Source organism: Phaeodactylum tricornutum, chromosome 11 (assembly GCF_000150955.2).
Source record: "Phaeodactylum tricornutum CCAP 1055/1 chromosome 11, complete sequence".
NCBI lineage: Eukaryota > Bacillariophyta > Bacillariophyceae > Surirellales > Neidiaceae > Phaeodactylum > Phaeodactylum tricornutum.
In genome coordinates this window covers 612,740-633,846 of record NC_011679.1, presented here as the reverse complement: position 1 = coordinate 633,846, position 21,107 = coordinate 612,740, and the positions used below count along the sequence as shown (strand labels likewise).

Here is a 21,107-nt window from a genome sequence, read left to right as displayed (position 1 = left end):
AGCAATTCAACCAGCGTCACTGTTCCGGTTGACGATACGTCCAGCAAAAAACAAAAGACAGGAAGCTTGTTCATGACACGAGGAAGCAGCTTAGCAATTGCATTGCAGAAGAGCCGCCGCGCCAACAACCGGACCAGTTTTGTTCGGAACGGGTCTGGTTCAAGTGCTAATGACCACATCTCTGCTTTGCAAAAGAATATATCTTTTAACCATGTTGTTTTTGAGAGTCAGACTTCAAATCATAGTCGATCTGCCTCCAGTCGAGGGTATGTTTCGGCATCAGGACCTTCAGGTCGGCTCCCAGATAAGACGCCAGTCGCAAGTCGAGCAAGTTCTTTGTGGTCCAAGGCCGTCGTTGCTGGGTTCCAGAAACAAAGACGCTGATGCCGTCATAGTTCCTAACTATTTGAGAATATTTATCGATCTCGTCCTAGAACCAGCCTGTCTAAACATTATATTGGCCCCCCTTTCGTAGAAGTTGGCGCCGCTCTATCTTCTTTGGACTCGTGCATTGTATCACCATCATGCTCGTTGACAACATCGGCGAGCGCAACATTTCCAGGGGGCAAACTTGGGTACCGCTCTTCAAGCAGTTCTTGTGATAGATTCCCTCCTAATTCCATGCTGCCGACGTGCATATCTGCCACCTTGACGTATTCGCTACTTTGATAGTGCAACTTTTCTCGCTGAGGTGGTGTCAGGTCGCGTAGCTTGCGTGCAGGGTTTCCTACCCATAGCTCACCTTCTTTAATTACTTGTCCAGGTGCGACCACCGCACCAGCCGCAACAAAGGCCTCGGTCTCCACGACAGCGCCTTCTAGCACAACACTGCCCATGCCAATTAAGCTGAAATCACCGACGGTCGCGCTATGAATTTGAGCCAAGTGACCAATGGTGACACCTTTCCCGATTCTACAATGGTCTGATCGGGAGGTTAGGATTGCTCCGTCCTGGACATTAGAGTCTTCTCCGATGAAAATACCTCCTCCATGATAAGTAGTTCGAGATTCTCGACCGGTAATTTCCCATGGATCGACTTCGTTGTTGGCATTAGCACACAGGTCTGCTCGTAAAATTGCCCCGTACCATATCGATGCACCTGGGCCAACCCTAACTGATCCTATCAGAGTACTGCAAGGTGCCAAGTATGCCACATCGTCATGAACAATGGGGCGACCACTCATTAAAAATGGAAGTTGGTGACGGTGTCGGGATAAAAAGTCTTCGTAGGGTACCGGATCGTCGTAAAAATCGTGCTTTGTGTTGGCCAGTGATGCTGTCTTGACCCCGAGACGCTCCAAAGCCTGTCCAGTTTCCCGGAGAGCGCGTCCAAGGGTTTGACGGAATCGCTGAACTATGCTTGGTTTAGACATGGCGACCGAAAGTCGTTGTTGTGTGCTTCTCGAAATCGCACAACAAAGCGTCCTGTCGCATGTATATGTTTGTAAGGATGCCAAGAAATTTTCAGAGAACTGTCTTATCCGCAATCCTCCTTTATGTTCTGTGTCGCTTCTCGCCCCCTACGAAGACGATCCTTTCGGCCGACACTCGTTAATCCGGCTAGCAGGTTTTGACTGTGATTGACTGTGAGTGTAGTATCTACAGGCGCAAAAACGCTAACATCTGGGTGGCACAGAGGAATGATTCTTCGTCGTCGGAGGACAATAATTTGCACTATTGATTCGATTAGTTGTGTAAGGGTAGGGTTTCAAAGAATTTCGTCGCGTGGCTAAAGCAGTGTGCATCCCGAAAAACAGAAAGACAAGCGTTTTCTTTTTCCCACGTAAATACCTAGTTTACAGGACGACGTTCGGGCCTGGCGGGTGTATTTCATTGCTCGATGGAGTAGACTCGCTCGTTATCGCATCCTCCACCACATCGATGCACAAGATATCGTCTTTCACTGTATTATAGTTGTAATCGTGATTCCAAGGTTGGCGGGTGACACCTGGTCGCTTTGAGTAGATGTCCATTTCTGATCGCTTTCGCGACCGTATCGCGTGGCTTCGAAGAATGCCACGCCATTACCGGCTGCTTTTTGGGTCGCAGGCTATGTTCACTGTCTACGCAATCACCTATTATCGTCGTCTTTCAGAGCGTGCACGTCTTCAGGAAGAAATCGAATCAATGGAAACATGACTTGATTACAGATTATTTGGCTGGTATTTTGCGACCAAGGAGCGAGAATTAAACTTTGTAGATACCGAGTTTCTAATACTCAACGATACCAATACCTACTGCGGCGTTACGGTGATTCTGATTCACCATCACCGACTGATTTGAATTCATATTCCCCATCTTGCCACATTTTCCCCAAGGCTTTGCTACCTTTCACTGCTTGGATTGTCTCTTCAACCGCTTTCCAGATGTCATTTTCTACCTGCTCAACAGATTGTGCTGCGTCTATGAATTTCCATGCAACACGGCCGGAAGCCTTATCTATAGCTTCCAAATCGCCAAATCTATGTCGGACGCGAATCTGCATTTCTTTCTTCTCGTACCGTTCTCCACCATAGCTAAAAGAAAGGTGTAGCGCAATCATGTGAGAGATGGACGCAATCTTGTCCCCCATATCTACTGCTAGACCGCACTGAATATTTTACTTACCCGCCCCGTTGTTCTGCTTCTGCTTGACTCAAATCCAAGAAAATAACACAGTCAGGAGCGGGTAGGCCTTGATCTGGAGCCTGGCACCAGTCAAGAGAAAGCAAGGAATTTCCCTTCTTATCAATTTTAGATGCGGAAAAAGCAACGCCACTGTATGCGTATCGATCGCACAAAACGGTGGTTCCGGCTTGTAAATGGGCTGTCAATGCATCGGCCGATTCCCATCGGTTGGCAGAGAAAAGGAGATGAATCGCTCGATCGTCCAAATTTTGCGAGCTCTGCAAGTATTGATCAATGATTTTTCCCGTTGCTGTGGTACGGTCCGGAAAGCGCATGCTACAAGCGGCAATCCCGGCAGCCAAAAGGCGTTTCAGTAAAAGACCGGATTGCGTTGTTTTGCCGCACCTATCGACGCCTTCCAAAACAACAAATGCTCCTCGAGAAATTTTAGGCACTTCCGTAATCATGGGAAAATCAATGAACCGTCTAGTCGATGGTTGGGACTGCTTAAGCGGCTCACTTGCGGTGCACAATACTATTGATCCCGTAAATGCGGTAAAAATGCGAGACTTCCGGATTAGAATTGACTGTGAACGAGGCATCCCTCGTCAAATTGTCTGACAGTGAAAGAGATCGCGCTCCCAGTTAGGCGGTTGATGTACGCTCGACATGAGACAATAAGTCGCGCATCGACAGGGTTCAAGGACATGGAATTTTGTATATAATCTGTCGTACACATGCCGATCGACATCCGGTTCGCTTTATTCGCCTTACATAAACCTGTCTTATCTGACCATGAGTCTCCTTAAAGGCTGATTGTCGTTTCGAAAGACGGCATCAAAACGCAAAAAAGCCACATCTGGATTGTAATGAAGTATTTCGAGAAACAAGCGTGGCCGTTGACTTGTTCCACAACGCCATATTGTGGGGCTCACCATGTTTGTGCTGAGAGCAAAACGACACGGTTTGCAACAGCGTTGTACCGTGTTAAGCTGGACTTCTCAAAAGTGGAGGAGACTCATGTATCTTGGGAGGAGCTATCAGCTCTTCGACATGATAGCGGAATGATTTGCGTTGGATATTCAAGCACCGGAGACTGGGAGGCGCTAGCTTTATTGAATACAACGAGAATCCGCGAACAAAACCAACCAAATACGGCGCAAACTTCTTCATCGCATGCCCTGAACCACGAACGAACGACCTCCCACACCACATTGGATGACTCGACAACAATTGGTTCCACCACAGCTCGCGCCAGTGCACATCAGCGAACTACATCTTCTGAATCGATAGTTTCAAACGTTAACAACTCCCTTTTAGCAAACGAATCAAATTCACTCTTGCCAGAGATTGAATTGGCTTCTGCCACAGCTCCTGCCTCGACATCAACTGACAGGCATTGCCGCCAATCCTCTAACCCCATAAGTGCACAACTTCTTCTTCTCTACAAGGACTCCATTTTTGCGTCAAGAATGCTGGATTTTCGCCCCCTTACTCCCAAAATGGCTTGCTTTACTTCTTTGCAAGGGAACGAAGTGTCGGGCATTTTTATGGGTAGCTCGGATCATTCCAAATTGTATTGGTTTACTTCAGAGCCAACAATTGAGAGCGATCGTTCGAAACAGCTACTAAGTGAGGTCCCGCTAACACATCCAGCTTTTGCGGTGTCGTCATGTGTGATGGGGTTGGATTTTTGGTTCTCCCAGAATACGAACGCCGTCTTCTTGGCATTGACTTGCCAGGATGGCACAATTGCTTACGTAAATTTTCAGTACGACGAGTCAAAACTGCCCTCGAACGATCCCTTTGTGGTAATATCACAGGAGAATGTTATTGTGGATGGTCCAGTGACTTCTGTTCAATTATACACCCAAGACAGTACAGTGCGAGTAACGGCAGGTTCGCTTTGTGGCTACGCCACAGAATTGATTTTTTCAGAGGACCCATCTAGCTGGGAAGGACCTTTTATGGTCGCACAGGGATTTACGAATGGCGTGGGCGATGAAGACTCTGTTCTGGTCGTACATGCGTGTGATGCTTTTGTCTGCTTGGGCCTCTTATCGGGGAGGTTCCTTTTGTATGCAAAAAACGAAGGCCACTACCGATGGCAGTGGGAAGTTCAGCTTCCGTATTCTATTCACGGGATTTGTGTACTTCCGATGATGGACGGTGATGCTTTGCCAATGATTCTTGTGACAACACGGCGGTCACTTCATTTGTTCGCATCGCAAGCCAACGTAAGTGGAATGTCTACGAAGCTAGGCTATAATGCCGAAATCGCTCGAGCTAGACTTTCAAAGATGGCACAGATACTCCAGGAGCGATGAACGGCCACAACTTCCTCGTAAGAATGTGATCATGAGCATGGGGAAGCTTCTCGCCAGAACGCAGGGGCCGAGGCCGGAAAGTGAAGAAAAAATGAAAATAGATATACAGTAGAAACTACATGCATCATTAGGTCCCTCATATTTTACTTTAGTCGATAAGGCCTGCTTTGAGGCATAACTGAATCATGTCCTGCAGGTTCTTATAGATTCGCATAGCTTGTCCTGTTTTCGCCACTCGCACAATTTCCAACCAGTTGCTCTTGATGTCGGAAAATCGTTTGCGATTTTTTAAACTAGCTAAGAAACGACCGACGTCACAGTCTAAAGAACCATCGTAGGACAAGAATTCATCCCCTAGCGTAGTTATTTTATAGCCAAAGGGATTCCATCCGGCCGGAACAAACCACCCTCCTCCCCTCGGCACATCCAACACTTTTGCGAATCGCCGTCCGGTGAAAGCCGATTGCGCCTCAGCACCCAGAGACAGCTTTATGGTTCGCCGTTCTGCAGCCACTACAGCCCATGAGCTACTCACAAAAAGCACAAAGTAGAGAAGAACGACGTTTCGTCGCATGATTACGTTTGAAACGGGGTATAGGAGAGGAAAAAAATGGAGCAAATAGATTACATCTACGTGAAAAGTGGTTTTTTCTACACCACTTTTCGACTTCAAAAGAACATGTCTTTGCCGAATTGAACCCTTTTCGTAGGTTTACAGGGTTTCACACTTGGAAAAAACTCTGCCTCTAGTAACAAAAAGTAACTTACATTAAAGGCAGGCTTACATTAGCTGCAAGACGAGAACGACTATTGAAAAAGACCTTGGAACGACTATTGAAAAAGACCTTGACGAAAATTGTTCCTCAGTAGTAATAACCCACACTATTTATCCCTCTTTGTGACCCGAAAAAGTCCCATGATCAACACAAATTGTCCCACCAATGGACATTGCAGCCTTGACGTGAGGTAGGACCTCCGTCATATACCCAGCTTGAATGAGCTCATGCATCCCAGCAAACACGTTTGTTCCTTGACATACAATGCGGCATTTGAAGCTTGTTAATTCGGGTTCGATAGGTTCCGTTTCCCAGCAAGCTTGCGCTGCATTTGTTTCGCCTTTCCATTCCCATCTAACGTACTCGCGGGGTGGACAATCCGCTGGCAAGCCCAAAGCGACTTCGCGTTTACGTTTACGCAAGCCTTTTTCACAAGCATCGAGATCTAGTAGCATACTGTTGCCTTTGGTAGCTATCAAATCTGACGCTTTCATGGAGTTTTCTGAAACAGCTGCAGCTCTGCTGGCGATGACACGTCCCAATTTAGCACCGACATCCAGTCTTCCCGAATCATTTTCCCGAGAAAGAAGACTAGCAGTAGCGGATATTTGCAGCTCTTTTATTGGATTGACAATTTCTCCATCCACCGCTAAACGTTTGTAGCGTCCAACAGCTTGCTTGTTCTCTATTGCAATGGCCAGTTCCAGAAGATTCGTGGGCTCCGTGCCGCAGAGGTCTTCGAACCGATGAAGCTGTTCGTCTAAAACGATGGAAGGAAAATCTCGTGAAAAACATGTCGAACAAGTACATGTGTCGTTTCCAAGTTTTCTTACCTTTGGCGACAATGCTGCATGTGAGGGCATGTTCAAGGGCACTCAGAACAAATGGAGTAAACTTGGAGCTAGAAGGTGTTCGGCTGGCAGTGAGTGCAATTAACGAATGATCGGGTCGAACAAGGGCTATGAACTCAGAATCAGGCTTGCGCTTTTTCCGACCGGAGACTGAAGACTTGCTGCACTCGTCGGTCAAATCCAGAGCTCGCCCGATGTTTACTTGAATCCACATTCTACCATCCTGTTCCAAAAGGTAGACTCGACATTGACTGTGCCGCACTTGCGCCACATGATTCGTTCGAGACCCATCATACAACGCTAGAAACGCTTTTGAGATTTGCTGTCGAACAAGCTTGAAAGATTCTGTTGGCATGACGGGACCAGCAAGTTGGTATATCTCGTACCGCTTCTTCTGCCCCCAAGTTTTCGTCGTCCGAGAAGCCACTTGTAGATGTACTGCTTCCAAAAAGCTATTCCAAAAGTCCATTCTCTGAAAGTCTCGCTTGATCTGCGCCGTCCTCTCTGTAGGGACTAACGTTCCCGTTGCTGTTTGAGTTCCATCTTCTGAATCACTAATCAGAGCTGTCGCCACGGTAGCGGAGAACGTCGACTGTGGTGTTGGATTGGGAAGCTCCATGAGAGAATTTCCTTTCTGATTCTCAGCTCGGCGCTCGTAAACGTCTTTTTCAGCCTCAGGCAGATTGTTCCAAGCCTGAGAGGCTTGCTGCAAAACGGCGCTCCTTCCTCCGAAGTTACCTCCCACAGTGCACTCGGCAGAATAGTTTGCGCAGAAAAGGTGATAGCCTGACTTTGGTGGCCGAGTTGCTTTCTTTTCGATTGGCTGTGAAGGAGGTTGCGTTAGTCCAAATGCCGCGCGGAAACAACGCTCCGCAGCCATCGCCATTTCTTGTTCCGGAGCCTTCAGTGCTTCCCATGTGTGCCTTCTTAACTTTTCAATAGACGACTTAAGCATTGATCCGAACGTCTTGATCTGTCTACTTGTAGGGAGTATAGAGACCGACTCCACTAGAGTGAGAGAGGCTTCCTCGGAATCATCCAAAAGCCCCAGTAGCCCAGATAAGCGACGGGATTCCGGGGAAAGTGCGGAAACGGCTGCCGCTGCTTCGGCCACAGTAGCCGCTCGGCGCATTCCGATAATCCCGACCCGCGGCATCTTGATTCAGCTTTGCAGAATTGTCAATACAGCTTGGCCAACTAGATGGAGATGATAACTTCAATTTCTTCTGAAAAAGGTTTACAGTTAGCCAATAGCGTTAACGGCGGCAAGAAAAGCCACAGCGACCAGTGTACGAATAAAACCAGCAGGAGTAGCCTTGGTTGCGGCTGCTGCTGTACTCTTAACATGAAGTGTCCGCAACGCGACCTCGACTCCTCAAAATTCGAACGTTCTAATTATACGCATCTCTAGCATTTATCCAATACTACGACGTATTTCAATGACGTATAAGACAGTCGGAAGCATATTGCTGTAAAAGAAGACGTTATATGGAATCGCTAGAATCATTGCGTTTGATTGGCTGTTTTCAAACACCCCTGATTGATGACAATCGGTTGAAAAACGAATCGTGATCTGATTCTGACAGTGCTCGAATGACGTTCTTCTGGAAAAAAGCACTGTGAAGACAAACTGCTATAGATGCAAGTTCGGCAACCTCACCTCAGCCCGTTCCAGAAATATGGACGTTACCATATGAAAAAGACGCACTGTCACATCATGAAAGTGTTCCTAGTATTTTGTCTTTTTGCAGGGGCAACGTCTTTTTATCCATCTCTTACTCACATTCAGTCCAATCGGATCTCTGTACATTTATTTTCGGCGGAAACAAGCGATGTGGCGATTGACCAAAAAGAAGCCGTCAAAGTGTTTGGTCGTCTCGCCGAAAAGTATATCATGCTAGATGACAGCGCAGGCATGTGCTGCTACTCAGCCTGCGCTGATTGCGAATATCGACTTCCGGGGGGTGGATACCGCATGGCGGATCAGTCTGCGGCTCGCCCGAAATGGATTCCTTCCTACACCGAACGGGCGGCCAACGACAGGCAGCACACAACTAAATGGTCGGAACAGCTTTTCGTGGATGGTCCTGCCTTGACGAAAGAAGAGTTTGTGACCAAACTGAAGGCGTTGGAGTATGCACCTCCTCTGGGAGGTCCCTATGTTGGTGCTTCTGCTGCAGCGCTGGACGACACTTCTACTGTAGCACATCTGTTTGATATACTGGTGGCCGAAGGGAAGGACAAATTGACCAAGCATCGAATGAGCGTGCGACTAAAAGAACTCGCCGATGGTGAAGAAGGGCTTACATGGGCAGGTTTCCACAAAGCCTTGGGAACCTAGTTTCAACGTTCTATTGTCAATTTGTCATTTTAAAACTCAGCTGATAAATACAGTACAAAGCACCCATAGAAGGCATATTTCTTTTCATCATTGGCGTCACTAGTCCTCTTCGTTCCATGTACGGGCACAATTTAGACATCGATACCGGGTAACAGTCTCGTCGCCCCGATCCTTATTTCCCCAAATCTCGCCCTTGGTAGCGTCCTGATTTCTACTGGTATTGGAACCGACGATCTCAACTTGATGACTTCCACAAGCACTGCACGTCGTGTCGTCCACTATCGTCGTGTCGGGGTGAATGGCGTACTTCTTTCTTTCGGTGGATATTTCCCCTTTAGCCGAGTTCTGTTTTTTCGTCGGTTGATCCATAACAACATTCCAGATCGATTTACGACTGGAAGGTCTTCGTCGAGAGAGATCCGATATTTTGGAAGTAGGACGCGCGGATTCTGACGCTTTCTCCATACGAGAAATCAAGTGCGACTGCAGTCGAGCTTGTTGCTGTTGGGTGTGGAGTAGTCGTTCGGGCAAGGGAACCTCTCGTATAAACCCTCCGGCAGAATAGTCAACCTTTTTAGGTGTAGCCGCTGGCGGTGCCTTTCGAGACTTCTTGTTAAGATCGTGTAAGATGGCGAGTGGGTCATGCTGGTGGCGAGAAAAGGCCCGTGCGGATTGCTCCGAAAGCTCTTGTTGTAGAGAAACGTACGCTTCAGAAAACAATTCTTGAACGGCCGGGAGTTGTCGATTCAGTTCCTCTTGATCAAGTACGGTAACGTACTTTACATCTGTACGAATAGCGCTCGATGAGTAGTAGTGAAGAAGGCAGTACATTTGCGGATGACTAAGTTTTGTCGTCCGAAGAGCGGGCAATCGTACAACCACTGCGGCAGGTGTTTCTTGACAGACATGACAAAGGCTAGCGTCTTCTTTCAAACCAGCCGATGCCTTGCTCCGTTTGCGCGAGAATGAGCTATAACCCCTTTCAAGTGAAAGTTCCATAACGGGCGTTCTTTAATCGTAGGATCCCCTTGGACCTGCCGGACTGTGGTGTTGATGTCAGAGAAAGCTTCATGGTGAATTACCTGTTCGCACGTTTTTTTCTGTTTTGGAGTTCGAGTGTTTTCTGTCGCGAGGAAGACAAGAGTACGGGACTCAGAATATATGTTTAGCATACTCGATGCAAGAGTACACAATATATTAGGAAAGGATACAAACTATGTAAGTATCCAGTGAGATTGAATATTTACAAGATCAGAACCGCAGGAATGAAGAGGTCTGGTCCCACGGGTTTGAGAGGTTCTTACCCAAAGGAGAATAGTCAAATAAAGTTCGTATAATCTCAGAAGTTAGTAAAGTAGTAAGCTTACAGCTCTAGATTGGTTGACTGATAGCGAGTGCAGTTGTGGACCCGAGATAGGCCACGACGAATCCGCGACCCGGTACGACCCACCGAAACAACACCGTGAACGAGAGAGTCTTGTGAGAAGTTGTCCGTTCACGACATTTTCTAGCTTTTGGCGTTTCGATATAACCCGAATGTATATATTTTCAGTCCGGCCGTCACTCCACGGCCTGCCTTCGAGAGCAGAGTTCTGTACAGGGCTACGTCCGTAGGGCTATTATGCAATGTAAGCCGCCTCATTTGTTCTGCTCTTGGCCTTGTTCGTTCGCCGAGTCTCACAATCACGCATCCTCTTCATTAATGGATGTACCCTGTTCTCCTGATATCTGCTCCCACCCACCCTCCCTCCCGGAAGGAAACTCACAGAATTCAGGATAGATGACCACGACACAGCCGCAAGACAAGCACACGCACACTTCGCACCATGAGAAGGGTTACAATGTATTCCGAGATTCACTTTGTCGATATCTTGGATATGCCAATGAAGTCGGGGAGTCCTTTCGATACCAATTTCCCGGTCTCGTCCGACCATCTTACGTTGTGGCCTTCGGATATTGTTGCGCCGACGCGGTAAGTACAGGGTGGACCGTGTACAATAAAATTGACAACAGCGAGCATGTGGGAAGTGCCCTTGACGCACGGAACCATAATACCTTGCATGCCACGGTCGACACCCTGCTATGGCAAAGTCTCGCCAGTGTTATGCTTCCAGGGGCCACGATAAACATGGTTGTGAAGGCGAGCCGACTTATAGTTCAGAAATCTCCATTGGCTGTTCCAGTCCTTGTGTCGCAATGGCTGCCGACAGCGATGGGATTGGGATCGATTCCCTTGATTGTACAGCCAATCGATAACGGCGTTGACTATATTCTGGATCGTAGCACACGACAATGGTGGACAGTAGTGGGAGCATCTACGGAAGTACATGTCGTAGACCAGAAATCCCAATGACGGAACAAATTCTCGTCAGTTTTGCTTGCGTCGATCGGAAGTTACATTTACATGTTAAGAACACGAGGGTAATCTAGCTCTAGAGTAGCTCTGAATTATCGTATTGATACCGGCCTTATTCGGTTTGGCATGCGATTTGATGATGATTCCGTCAGCTGCCGCGCCACCGACTGCAAACCTCGACTGAGATTTTTTTCAGTTAACCGAGCTACCAACAAAGTCCCAAAATCCCGTAACTGTGGGGCGTACTCCCGTATCACCGGGATAAGCTTACGGACCCGGGCGCTCGTGTCAGAATTGTTCACGGTACCTTCAAAGTCCCCCAAAAGAAACTGTACTAGTTTGCCAATCTGTTGGACTATACGACGGTCGGCATCGGTAAGCTCCGGACTGAGTCTGCGGAAAAAAGCAGGAACCGGCACGTTTCCGAGACCTACGCGACGAAACAATTCCTGTACGGCCTGACGTCCTGATGCGTCAACCACTGTGACAACTTCTTCCAGCATGAATTCCCGGAAGGGCTCACCTTCCGGACTAAAGAAGAATCTTAAGCCTTCCCGAACCGTTCTTTCATCATTTTTGGCTTCCACCACCTGGAGTGGATCTCGGGAGTCAGCCGTTGCCAGCTCGCCGACATCATTCACACCCATTTCCGACGATATACGAAATCGTCCGCCGTCGATATTTGTGTTTCGGTCGCTAGTATCCACCTGCTGTGATCCACGAAAATCTCCAGCAGAACCAACCGCCTTCGATCCTCGAACACCGTCCACCTTGTAAGCTGTTCCATCACCTTGATTCCTTACAGCAGAGAATTTTTCTACTGCCTGCAGTAAATCAATAACATTTTCTGCATCAAACTCATTTTCACGACCATATATCATGTAGCGCAAAGCAGCACGGAGACGCGGTGATCGATCAGTCATTAAGCGCCGAGCAATATATGGGTAGGCCTCATCAATAATGGCAAAGTTTGGGTTTCCGACTAAAGCAATTCCTTCCAAAACAGAAATGGCCCGGATGACCAATGCAAAGTATGGAGGAATGCGGAATGGGTAATCGAATGTAATCTGTGCCAAATCGGCCGACAATTCTTGAAAGTTGATACTCTTAGCCCCGCCACCTGCCAGAGCAACATCAAACACTTTCGTCAATGCAGGGACAATAGGAGTTGTATCGGTCCCTTTGGGAATAAAGTCGAGATTGATGAAATCTTGTCCAATTTCTGTGTAGTCACGATTGAGAAGATGAGCGATAGCTTCTACCATCCCGTACTTTTGATCGTCTGTGACCTCAGTCATTAGCCCAAAATCGAGAATCGCTAGTTTACCATCAGTAGTGCGCATCATATTCCCTATACAAGAATTTGGAAATGAGAAAACTGATGAACAGATGTATACAGAAACTTTTCAGAGAACGTACCAGGATGAGGGTCAGCATGAAAGAAGCCCGAGTCGAGAAGCTGTGTCAGGTAGGTAATTACACCCAAGTTGACCAAAGCTCCGACATCGTCGGCCTTGCTTTGTGAAAGCTTTTCACCCTCAATCCACTCCGCCACGTGAACTCGTCGCGCTGTGTACTGCGGGTAGTTTCTGGGAATCACTACCATCGGCAAAACACGCATTTCTTTCTCAATACGAATACCGTTTTCACATTCTAGATTGTAGTCTAGCTCTTGATAGAAGCGAAACGCGAACTCATCCAGTAAACCGACAGCGTCTAACCTATCTGTCAGTGCGGGAATGTTCCGAGCAAGTATACCGAGTTCGCGGGCAAGATACAAATCCAGAGAAACGGTTTCCAAAACCGAAGGCCTTTGGACTTTCACGGCCACTGTTTCGCCAGTATCCCGCAAAACAGCTTTGTATACCTGTCCAAGACTAGCGGCCGCCACCGGTTCAGGGGTGATCTCAGAAAATATGTCTTCCACCGGACGTCCCAACTCTGCTTCTATTGTTGCAAAGGCTATCGTTGAATCGAACGAGGGGACCTTGTCGCATAGCTTCTGCAATTCGACCATTGAACGTGGGCTCAACACATCAGGTCTGATACTCAACGCTTGCCCAATCTTAATAAAGAAGGGACCCAGAGAAGTAATCAGATCGCGAAGTTCCGCCGCTCGTTGAACTTCCAAATCCGGATTGTTCTTGACACGGCCCAGAAGCTGATCAAAAATGGTGTTGAACGCGAAGATTCCTCCTACCGACAGCAACTGCAGAATTCGAGTAGCAACAGCAAGAGGTCGCTTCGAAAAGAACTCTTTCAGTGCCTGGGGGTTGTAGTCAAAGGGTAGAGCCTCGTTTTCTTTGGGTGCAATATCCACCAGACGCATCTGGAGTCCAGCGACAGCGGAGTCGTCGTCGTTCAAGTTTTGTCCCCGCAAAGCTTGCAGCATGAGATTGGCGTCTTCGTTCTTGGCCAGCTCTGCCCGTACATCTTGCATCACCGAACTCGCATCCTGTACTCGAGCGGAAAATAGCTTACTCGTAACGTCGAGCGAGTGAAAGCGAGGTGTCTGAAAGGCTTCGGTCGTTGTCAGTACGACGAGCGCAGTCAATGCGACCGCGTACATCATCTGTGTTCTTTTCGAGAAAGAAAAAAGCAAAAACTTCTGAACTGTGGCATTAAACATAGAAGTTAGCCTCCTTGTAAATCGAATGGTACAAGTGAACGACAGTAACCATTCGGGTAGCTGTAAGATGAATAACAAATATGTGACTAGGCGGAAAGGAGCTTTTTCGCTTTGTCTGCAGTTTGGGAAAGACCACACACGCCGCTCGTCATTCTCTGGTTTATTGCGTCGTGCTCACTGTCTATGAGTCATTCTTCGGGTTCCTTTGGAGCATTTCTTGTCATGTCAATTAAACGGTTGAAAGGTTACGACGGTCAGACGGGCAAGTTGCCGAAAACAAGTGCACCAAAGGTTTCACAGTGTGTACGTTACATTGATTTACTGCTTGATCACACTATCTGTCGTCGCAAAGTCCAAGTTTTCGTGCCATAGTCTGAAAATCAGAGTCTTACATAAACTATACTATATTGGAATTTCGGTATTGTGTCATACATTAAGGCGCAACGGATACCTCAACTATGTCAAAGTATATGTAATAAACTTGTAACAGCAAGCTACTTCACCACTACGTCTTGATTTCTTCGCATATGGTAACCTGACGAGTCGTGTTCGTTGCCTACTGCTACCGCTTGCTTTCTGGACCACTTCGGTTTCCGGCGATTGGCACGCCGTCGTTCGGAGTTCAACGGGTGGCTGTGTCCGGAAGGTGCCCTGGCAGCACGATCTGCAGCTTCTTGTTGGCGACGACGCTGGTCTTCCCGACGTAGGCGTTCTTCCGGGGATAGCTTACTCAAATCTATTTCACCCCCTTTACGCCGGCGTTTCTTTTTAGGCGATCCGTCTGCATGAGGTTCTGGTTTATCTAGGTCAATATCCTGCGAGGGACGAGAAGCTTCCTTGGGAATTGATTCGGCCAGAACAGTCTGTGCTTCTTTCTTGGCATCTGCGGGAGAAAGCTCGCCCCTTTCTACACTTCTCGAGATCTTCCGTCTTTGCTTAGAATTGATCTTATCCAACAAAAGTTGAAGCTCATCATCAACTCCGTTGTTCTCATCTTTTATGTTCGTTGCACCGGTATTATCGTCACCTGTAGACTCAATGTCAAGGTCTCCGAGTTCTTTCGACTCGGATACGGCTTCATCATTCCCTTCATCAGGAAGCCTAATTCCATCATCAGATGACACTTTGCTTTGTCGTTTGGCCTCGTTCCTGTCAATTGTCTCTTTTATCAATGCTTCCCCATCTGTGGCGCCCGTCAGAGTCTCAGTGGCTTCAGTAGCTTTGCGGTCTTGGTATCGGTTGATCATACGCCGCTGTTTGGCGTTCCAAGTACTCGGATCCTGTATCAGCAGCTCCTCAACTTGCTTGTCAGATTGGAATGTCTCGCAACGAGATTTCGCTTTCGCATCTACAGTTCGTTTTCGCTTGGCAAACAGCTTCATAGCAGCAACGCAAAAGGATTAGGACTGTTTTGATGGAAACAGAAGCACAATCGCTGTCGGCAAAGAAACATTTCCATTCTGGTATGGAAGAAATGGATGGTACTGACATGGAATTTACAACGTCCTGGGAACAAAGATTCTAGGTTCCTTGTTTGATTCATGGATTTTTCAAACCGGGACTTGTACCTTTATCTGTTTTAATTTTCCTTATAGTCATTTACATACATAGGTGTGAAAATCTTATTCGTGCTTGCAATGATTCTCTTTTGGTCCTAAAACGAAAAAGTCGGCGTCGTAGGCAAAACTGAGCTGACAGCTTCTCATCTTTTGAAAACTTCCACAAATTATAGTCGTAAAATCGTTTTCTTCTTCCGAGAAACCAACACACATGGACTAATCCTGGAAGTTTTCGGTGATGGATCGAGATTACTCACTATTTTTTGTTTTCTAACATCAATATTCTCAAGTAGCATGCATACCGCGAAAGTAGTTCAACGTTTCTCTTTTTGTCGATTACTGCAACAATGGTTGTTGCTCGGTACACTCCTCGCGGGGCGTCCAGGCGTTTCAGCTTTCTGTGATGAACTTTCAGACCCTTCTTGGGATTCCTTGGTTGATTGGATGACACTGGTCGAGCCTTTGGGGTTCGGTATTGTCTGCCCTTTTCAAATCTCTGGATCTGCTTGTCCGAAGATCGAAACATCCTTCGAAGTTACATCCCCAAACTTCTACATTATCTGCGCGAATTTTCTGGGCGGATCGGGGGATTCCTGCTTGCTTGACTGTCCTTCTACGCATATATCAATAGCTCCTTATTCTCAATTGATTCTGGAAGGCTGGACTTTAAGAAGCACAAAAGGAACGCCCGCAGTAGTTGTGGAATCAAACGCTGAGTTTGTTGCCTACGGCTCAACTTTTGAAAACAACCAAAATACCGTTGGAAACGGTGGTGCCATTTTCGCCGATACATATTCGACGGTAGTTTTGGAAGATTCTTCTTTTGTGGAAAACTTTGCTCTTAATGGTGGTGCACTATACAGTTTGGGCACTGTAGTCATTGTGAATGGCAATTTTCAGAGAAACAAAGCAATAGAAAGCGGAGGTGCGGTCTACTTGGATGGACCCCTCGGAAGTTCGGCTAGCATCCGTACCAGTCGCTGGGAAGGAAACCGTGCCCGTGTTATTGGGCCTTCCGTATTTCAGAACTCAACTGACGTTGCTATACAAACACAAGGAAATACCGCATGTAACAATTTGAATTTCGAAGCACTTTCGTATTGTGACGGAATTGAAGATGGCAGCCGAAAATGCTTGCCGTTTGGAGAGAAATGCACCTTTTCAACTAGTGCCCCTACATCAATCCCTACCTTGACTCAATCTCTGGTTCCAACATCAAGCTCAATTGAGTCTCCCACTCAAATTCCAGCGTCGCGTCCGTCACTGCGCCCAACACTGGCTGGAGCAACACCTACAGTAACACCAATCAATACACCGTCCGATGTCCCATCACTTGTTGAAGCCGCCACTTTGTCAACTGCAGTGCCTGCCGGTCTTGATTTTACATCTGACGCACCATCACCTGTTCCATTAACACCAGTACCTACACGGATGCTAAGCAATATACCGTCTGATGTCCCATCCTTGGTCCCAACATCAAAAGCATCAACTGACGTGCTGACTGCGAAAGTATTTACTTCCGGCGTCCCTTCACTTATTCCAACTATTATAAACAGAGAATAGCCCAATTGTTAAATTGACATCTCCAAGTCTAATTGAGAGCTCACTCTAGCACTTTTTGCTACCAAACTTTGTTCCGATTTGAGCGCTTTCTAACACGTCTTACATAGCTTTTATGTTTTTGTTTCTTGCATGCTCCTATTCACAGTCAAACCATTACAAACCCTACGTGACCACAAGCCGGTAGGTACAGAGACCTTGGCTACGACATCGGCTGAGCTCGCAATCAAGCTAGCCCCCAGCCAGATAGAGCTCCCCTTCTGTTCTATAGTGACTGCGAATTTAAGGTTGTAAGCATTTGTTTACAGTTAGTTATTAAACGGCTGCTATTTTGGATTTTTTACTGTTGGTTCGGGCTTTTTTGTCCTCATGTGTCTGTCTGTTGCCGGAATGCGTAACTGTAAGCGCTTTGTGACTGTGAGCCAAGAAAAATGAGACGACTCATATCACATCAATGTCACAGCAGAACCAGAGGCCAGTAGATTGTTCATTTTCTTCGATGTAAAACCAGCGTGAATATACAGCTTTATTCAGCTCTTGGTCAGGGCGGACTCTGCGACTTTCCGCTTCCCCACCACAGCATGGCTTCCAGGCAGCAAGCGGTGAACAACTTCGAAAATAGCAAACTTCAGTGTCTTGGAAAACGAGACAAGTCGTCCGCCGGACGAATAGATCCCAAGGCCGTCGACATTTGTGCCGTTATCAATAAACTCGAACAGTATTATACGACCTCATCATGTGCGGGTCGCTGCTTCTTGTACCGAGGCCCGGGAGTCAAGTCAACCAACCAATTTACCAGATTCCGTGTTTCTCATGAAAAAATCTGCGATCCACTCCGTTATTTCAATCTCGAGACGTTGGACAATGACTTTACTGGAGGTGGCGACCCCGTACGATCGGTCGGACAATATGATCAAGAGGATCACAATCGTGGTACAGTACAAGCCGAAGATGACGAAATTCTGCAAAGAGAGCGATACGGCTCTACTAGTATTGTTGGCATGAGTGAAGGTGATTCAATTTGGTTGCGCTTCGAACCTTTCATTTTGCATGTGGCCTGTCGTTCCTTGGCTGCGGCATCAGCTCTTATGGCTGCGGCTCGACCAGCGTTCAAAAATGTAGGGCTGACAACCTGGAAGCAAAATTCGAGGTACCTTGTTGCGATTTGGGGCGACGAAGGCCTAGACATGCCTTTGAGTATACCGGGTGCAAGCCGTTTATTGATACCTAATGTTGATGATTTAACGTTTCTACCGTATTGGCTAGCAACCCTCGTCAATGAGCGCCATGAACGAAACTGGAGCAAAATTATCCGTTTTACCCAAGCTGTTCGCGATATGAAATTGATCAATGATGACAGCGACGTTGAGGCTGATAATCGCTTTCTTTTAATGACGGCAAATCAAAACGCTTCAAAAATTCCAAGGAGTTTCGATGTTGTTGGTGACATAGCATTGATCCATAACATATCTACTGATGATCCTGAGGAGAGAAAGCATATTGGAGATGCGATTATGCAAAAGAACAAGGCTATTAAAATCGTGGCAGTTCGAGAATCAAGTTTGCACGGGATTGAACGAGCTCCGGGAAAAGCGGGTGTCGCTATTATTGCTGGAATGCAGAGGTCACCTTTGATTACTACACATTGTGAATACGGTATTAAGTGCGTGGTTGATCTGCAGCACACTTTTTTTAGTCCACGAATGGGACCCGAACGCTTGCGAATTTGTCAGCAAGTGGCACGCGGAGAAAACGTTTTGGTTCTGTTTGCTGGAGTATGCATGGATGCACTTCAGATTGCCGGCAGAACAGAGGCAAGCACAATTCTCGCTGTGGATATGAATCCCATTGCGACAGAATGTGGCACTAGAGCCCTGCGTATGTTGGTACGAAACAAGGCAGTCAAGACGGATGGAGCGGCTGACCGTTTGAGAATCATTGAGGGCGAAGTTTCGCAAGTTCTCGAAAGGCTGCCGAGAAACTTCTTTGATCGCGTCTTGGCTCCAAGGCCAAAAGAAGGCAACATGGACGGAGATCTCGGCTCGGGTGATGGTGGAATTACTTTCCTGAGGGCATTTTTGCCCGTCATGAATCAAAATGGAGGAGAGTGTCATTGGTACGATTTCGTTGCTGATCATGAGTTTCCAGAATGCGCTCGGACTCGAAGTCTTGTGGAATCGGTTTGCAATCATCAAGGCCTTTCAATGGAAGTACTGCATGTAGCTAGTGTCGGCAGCGTTGCCATGCGGCAGTTACGCATATGTCTAGATTTTCGTATATTTCCAATGACAAAGGAGGAAACTGTAAGCTTGTAAACGCAACTAACATAAATGTATATAGCAGTTTATCTCTAATTGTCCCTCCAGGATTCGTCCGTATTAATAGGCTGGTACTCGCGTGAAACAGGATTCCAAACCATACCTGGTTTTCCTTCAGTTTCTTTCGAGAGGGCAGCTTGTCGGAATCGCGCTTCTTCCTCCTTTTCAAGCCTTCGACGCTTTGCTTCTTCCCTCGCTTGTTCCTGACGCCTTTCGTCTTCGACTCGTTTGTCACGAGCTTGGCGAATCGCGCCATGAACTTTCCCAAAGGATATCAGCTTTGCTTCTAGCTTGTCGCAAAAGTCCAGATCTTCCCCATCCTGTTGCAGCGCCTTTTCTAACCAGGGAACATACCGAATCGCTTCTTGCTCCAATGCGTGCCGTTCTTCAGCAATTGCATGCAAACTTTGACGCTGGGTAGAAATTTGCGCTTGAAAGCCAACAACTTGCTTGTAGTTGACCTGTAGCTCATCTCCTACGACGTCCTCCAAGTCCGTAGCCGACGTTTTGGCAGTGACTGCGTCAATCTTGTGCAAAGTGTACTGAGCATGTTCAAAGGATTGCTCCAGACTGGTCAGACGATTCCAAACGTCCACAAGATTGTTGGCGGATAGAACTGATCGACGACGTCGTTGGCGTTTGCCGTCGCTGCTGGTACTGCCCATACTGCCGCGACGACGTTTGGCCTTACGCGCGGATAAAACCGCCTTGCTTGCGGCGGCAGCATCCAAGTCCAATTGCACACTGAGCTTCGGGTTGTCCGAGTTGCTCCCAAACAAATGCCCGTCGTCGTCCTCTGAAGACTGTTTGTCTTGATCATCGTCTTGATCCAGAAGGTCCAGAATGTCGTCATGATCGTCGTCGTCGTTGTTCTTCGTACCATCGCCCCGACTAGTCTCGTTCTCCATTGTAGCGTCGTTGCTCTCGCTGGTGGGCGGCGGAGGGTCGGTTACGGCGGGCGAAAACGAAGCTTCGTCGTTGTCCGGAGGTGGTGCCGGGCCGTTGCCTCGATAGTCTTCCAATCCGCGGAGGAGCTCATTTACAAACCGCACACTAAAGACTCGACGGTCCCCCCAAATCTTTACCGTCCGGCGGACTTTTTCCGTCGCAGATCGATCGGCTTGACAAATATGCGTCAGCGCCTGACCCAAAATGGGGGAAAAGGCTTCGAGGAACTTGTTGCCTCGATTACGCTTCGAATTTTGCAAGGTTTCGTTCGCCACGTACAAGAGCGGAAGCAGCTGATCCGGCCTTGCCGTCTGCAGCGCATTACGCCATTCCGTGACGGCCACCGTTGCGGAACGATCGTAGTGTCGCATCATGGATCCTGCCGAACTCTCAATCGCCGGAGCGGAACCATCAATCGTTCGCAACAGCTGTCGCAACGAAGCGGCGTCAGCCATGCTTTCTCGATTGGAATGGGATAAGCGAGAAGAGAGAACGAGCGAAGGATGTACTAGAAGGCTTAAAAACAACTAGAATGACTACAACGGCACTACAAGGAGAGACCAGTCAGTATCAATTCTGTAAATGGTAGAATCAATTATCGGGTTTCTCGTGCTTCTCCTTGAAGATACTTTGGATACGCGAAATTGTGCCCCGGTAGCCAAGAAAGTCTATTGACCGGTGAGCGCTGTTGCTCTAACTTCAACGCCAGTAGGATATTTTGAGGAAGTAGGAGTGCTGGGTGAGCAATAAAGCGTCGTCTCTAGAATTTCACCAGTCCAAACTTCGTGTTGTTGTTCACAGGCAATGAAGTTTCGCAAAAGGTCAAAACACAGCG

General features: G+C 47.5%; 13 protein-coding genes across 13 annotated transcripts; 5 read left to right on the top strand and 8 right to left on the bottom strand.

The window, feature by feature from the left end:
• Positions 1 to 452: 452 nt before the first annotated feature.
• On the bottom strand, positions 453 to 1,373 carry PHATR_36906 (predicted protein; the record flags this gene model as incomplete). The annotated part of the gene is made up of 1 exon (XM_002185717.1): positions 453 to 1,373. The coding sequence occupies one exon, from the start codon at positions 1,371 to 1,373 to the stop codon at positions 453 to 455; it is 921 nt and encodes a 306-aa protein (XP_002185753.1).
• An 872-nt stretch (positions 1,374 to 2,245) lies between these two features.
• On the bottom strand, positions 2,246 to 3,205 carry PHATR_46855 (predicted protein; the record flags this gene model as incomplete). The annotated part of the gene is made up of 2 exons (XM_002185716.1): positions 2,608 to 3,205; positions 2,246 to 2,516 (listed from the first exon to the last, which is right to left on the bottom strand). Exons 1-2 carry the CDS (start codon positions 3,072 to 3,074, stop codon positions 2,246 to 2,248), a joined length of 738 nt encoding a protein of 245 aa, XP_002185752.1. The 5' UTR covers positions 3,075 to 3,205.
• Positions 3,206 to 3,441: 236 nt separating this feature from the next.
• On the top strand, positions 3,442 to 5,053 carry PHATR_46854 (predicted protein). Its single transcript, XM_002185884.1, has one exon. The coding sequence runs from the start codon at positions 3,477 to 3,479 to the stop codon at positions 4,932 to 4,934; it is 1,458 nt and encodes a 485-aa protein (XP_002185920.1). The 5' UTR covers positions 3,442 to 3,476; the 3' UTR covers positions 4,935 to 5,053.
• Positions 5,054 to 5,082: 29 nt separating this feature from the next.
• On the bottom strand, positions 5,083 to 5,508 carry PHATR_36903 (predicted protein; the record flags this gene model as incomplete). The annotated part of the gene is made up of 1 exon (XM_002185715.1): positions 5,083 to 5,508. The coding sequence occupies one exon, from the start codon at positions 5,506 to 5,508 to the stop codon at positions 5,083 to 5,085; it is 426 nt and encodes a 141-aa protein (XP_002185751.1).
• A 290-nt stretch (positions 5,509 to 5,798) lies between these two features.
• Positions 5,799 to 7,796, bottom strand: PHATR_46853 (predicted protein). The gene is made up of 2 exons (XM_002185714.1): positions 6,544 to 7,796; positions 5,799 to 6,470 (listed from the first exon to the last, which is right to left on the bottom strand). Exons 1-2 carry the CDS (start codon positions 7,715 to 7,717, stop codon positions 5,821 to 5,823), a joined length of 1,824 nt encoding a protein of 607 aa, XP_002185750.1. The 5' UTR covers positions 7,718 to 7,796; the 3' UTR covers positions 5,799 to 5,820.
• A 482-nt stretch (positions 7,797 to 8,278) lies between these two features.
• PHATR_46852 (predicted protein) lies at positions 8,279 to 8,944 on the top strand (the record flags this gene model as incomplete). The annotated part of the gene is made up of 1 exon (XM_002185883.1): positions 8,279 to 8,944. One exon carries the CDS (start codon positions 8,279 to 8,281, stop codon positions 8,900 to 8,902), a length of 624 nt encoding a protein of 207 aa, XP_002185919.1. The 3' UTR covers positions 8,903 to 8,944.
• Positions 8,945 to 9,001: 57 nt separating this feature from the next.
• PHATR_46851 (predicted protein) lies at positions 9,002 to 9,971 on the bottom strand (the record flags this gene model as incomplete). Its single annotated transcript, XM_002185713.1, has 1 exon — positions 9,002 to 9,971. The coding sequence occupies exon 1, from the start codon at positions 9,899 to 9,901 to the stop codon at positions 9,002 to 9,004; it is 900 nt and encodes a 299-aa protein (XP_002185749.1). The 5' UTR covers positions 9,902 to 9,971.
• Positions 9,972 to 10,743: 772 nt separating this feature from the next.
• On the top strand, positions 10,744 to 11,255 carry PHATR_36899 (predicted protein; the record flags this gene model as incomplete). Its single annotated transcript, XM_002185882.1, has 2 exons — positions 10,744 to 10,874; positions 10,916 to 11,255. 2 exons carry the CDS (start codon positions 10,744 to 10,746, stop codon positions 11,253 to 11,255), a joined length of 471 nt encoding a protein of 156 aa, XP_002185918.1.
• A 195-nt stretch (positions 11,256 to 11,450) lies between these two features.
• PHATR_46850 (predicted protein) lies at positions 11,451 to 13,827 on the bottom strand (the record flags this gene model as incomplete). Its single annotated transcript, XM_002185712.1, has 3 exons — positions 11,451 to 11,491; positions 11,530 to 12,576; positions 12,678 to 13,827. 3 exons carry the CDS (start codon positions 13,825 to 13,827, stop codon positions 11,451 to 11,453), a joined length of 2,238 nt encoding a protein of 745 aa, XP_002185748.1.
• Positions 13,828 to 14,381: 554 nt separating this feature from the next.
• PHATR_36897 (predicted protein) lies at positions 14,382 to 15,269 on the bottom strand (the record flags this gene model as incomplete). The annotated part of the gene is made up of 1 exon (XM_002185711.1): positions 14,382 to 15,269. One exon carries the CDS (start codon positions 15,267 to 15,269, stop codon positions 14,382 to 14,384), a length of 888 nt encoding a protein of 295 aa, XP_002185747.1.
• A 362-nt stretch (positions 15,270 to 15,631) lies between these two features.
• On the top strand, positions 15,632 to 17,027 carry PHATR_54658 (predicted protein). Its single transcript, XM_002185881.1, has one exon. It carries the CDS (start codon positions 15,741 to 15,743, stop codon positions 17,007 to 17,009), a length of 1,269 nt encoding a protein of 422 aa, XP_002185917.1. The 5' UTR covers positions 15,632 to 15,740; the 3' UTR covers positions 17,010 to 17,027.
• Positions 17,028 to 17,517: 490 nt separating this feature from the next.
• PHATR_46848 (predicted protein) lies at positions 17,518 to 19,321 on the top strand (the record flags this gene model as incomplete). The annotated part of the gene is made up of 1 exon (XM_002185880.1): positions 17,518 to 19,321. Exon 1 carries the CDS (start codon positions 17,588 to 17,590, stop codon positions 19,319 to 19,321), a length of 1,734 nt encoding a protein of 577 aa, XP_002185916.1. The 5' UTR covers positions 17,518 to 17,587.
• A 35-nt stretch (positions 19,322 to 19,356) lies between these two features.
• PHATR_46847 (predicted protein) lies at positions 19,357 to 21,063 on the bottom strand (the record flags this gene model as incomplete). The annotated part of the gene is made up of 1 exon (XM_002185710.1): positions 19,357 to 21,063. Exon 1 carries the CDS (start codon positions 20,725 to 20,727, stop codon positions 19,357 to 19,359), a length of 1,371 nt encoding a protein of 456 aa, XP_002185746.1. The 5' UTR covers positions 20,728 to 21,063.
• Between the last annotated feature and the right edge of the window lie 44 nt (positions 21,064 to 21,107).

Excerpts from the sequence above, each read along its gene's own strand:
- PHATR_46854 (XM_002185884.1), top strand. The coding sequence starts at position 3,477 with ATGAAGTATTTCGAGAAACAAGCGTGGCCGTTGACTTGTTCCACAACG.
- PHATR_46853 (XM_002185714.1), bottom strand. The coding sequence starts at position 7,717 with ATGCCGCGGGTCGGGATTATCGGAATGCGCCGAGCGGCTACTGTGGCC. Across the intron at positions 6,471-6,543 it reads ATGCAGCATTGTCGCCAAAG|ACGAACAGCTTCATCGGTTC; the intron begins GTAAGAAAACTT and ends CCATCGTTTTAG.
- PHATR_54658 (XM_002185881.1), top strand. The coding sequence starts at position 15,741 with ATGCATACCGCGAAAGTAGTTCAACGTTTCTCTTTTTGTCGATTACTG.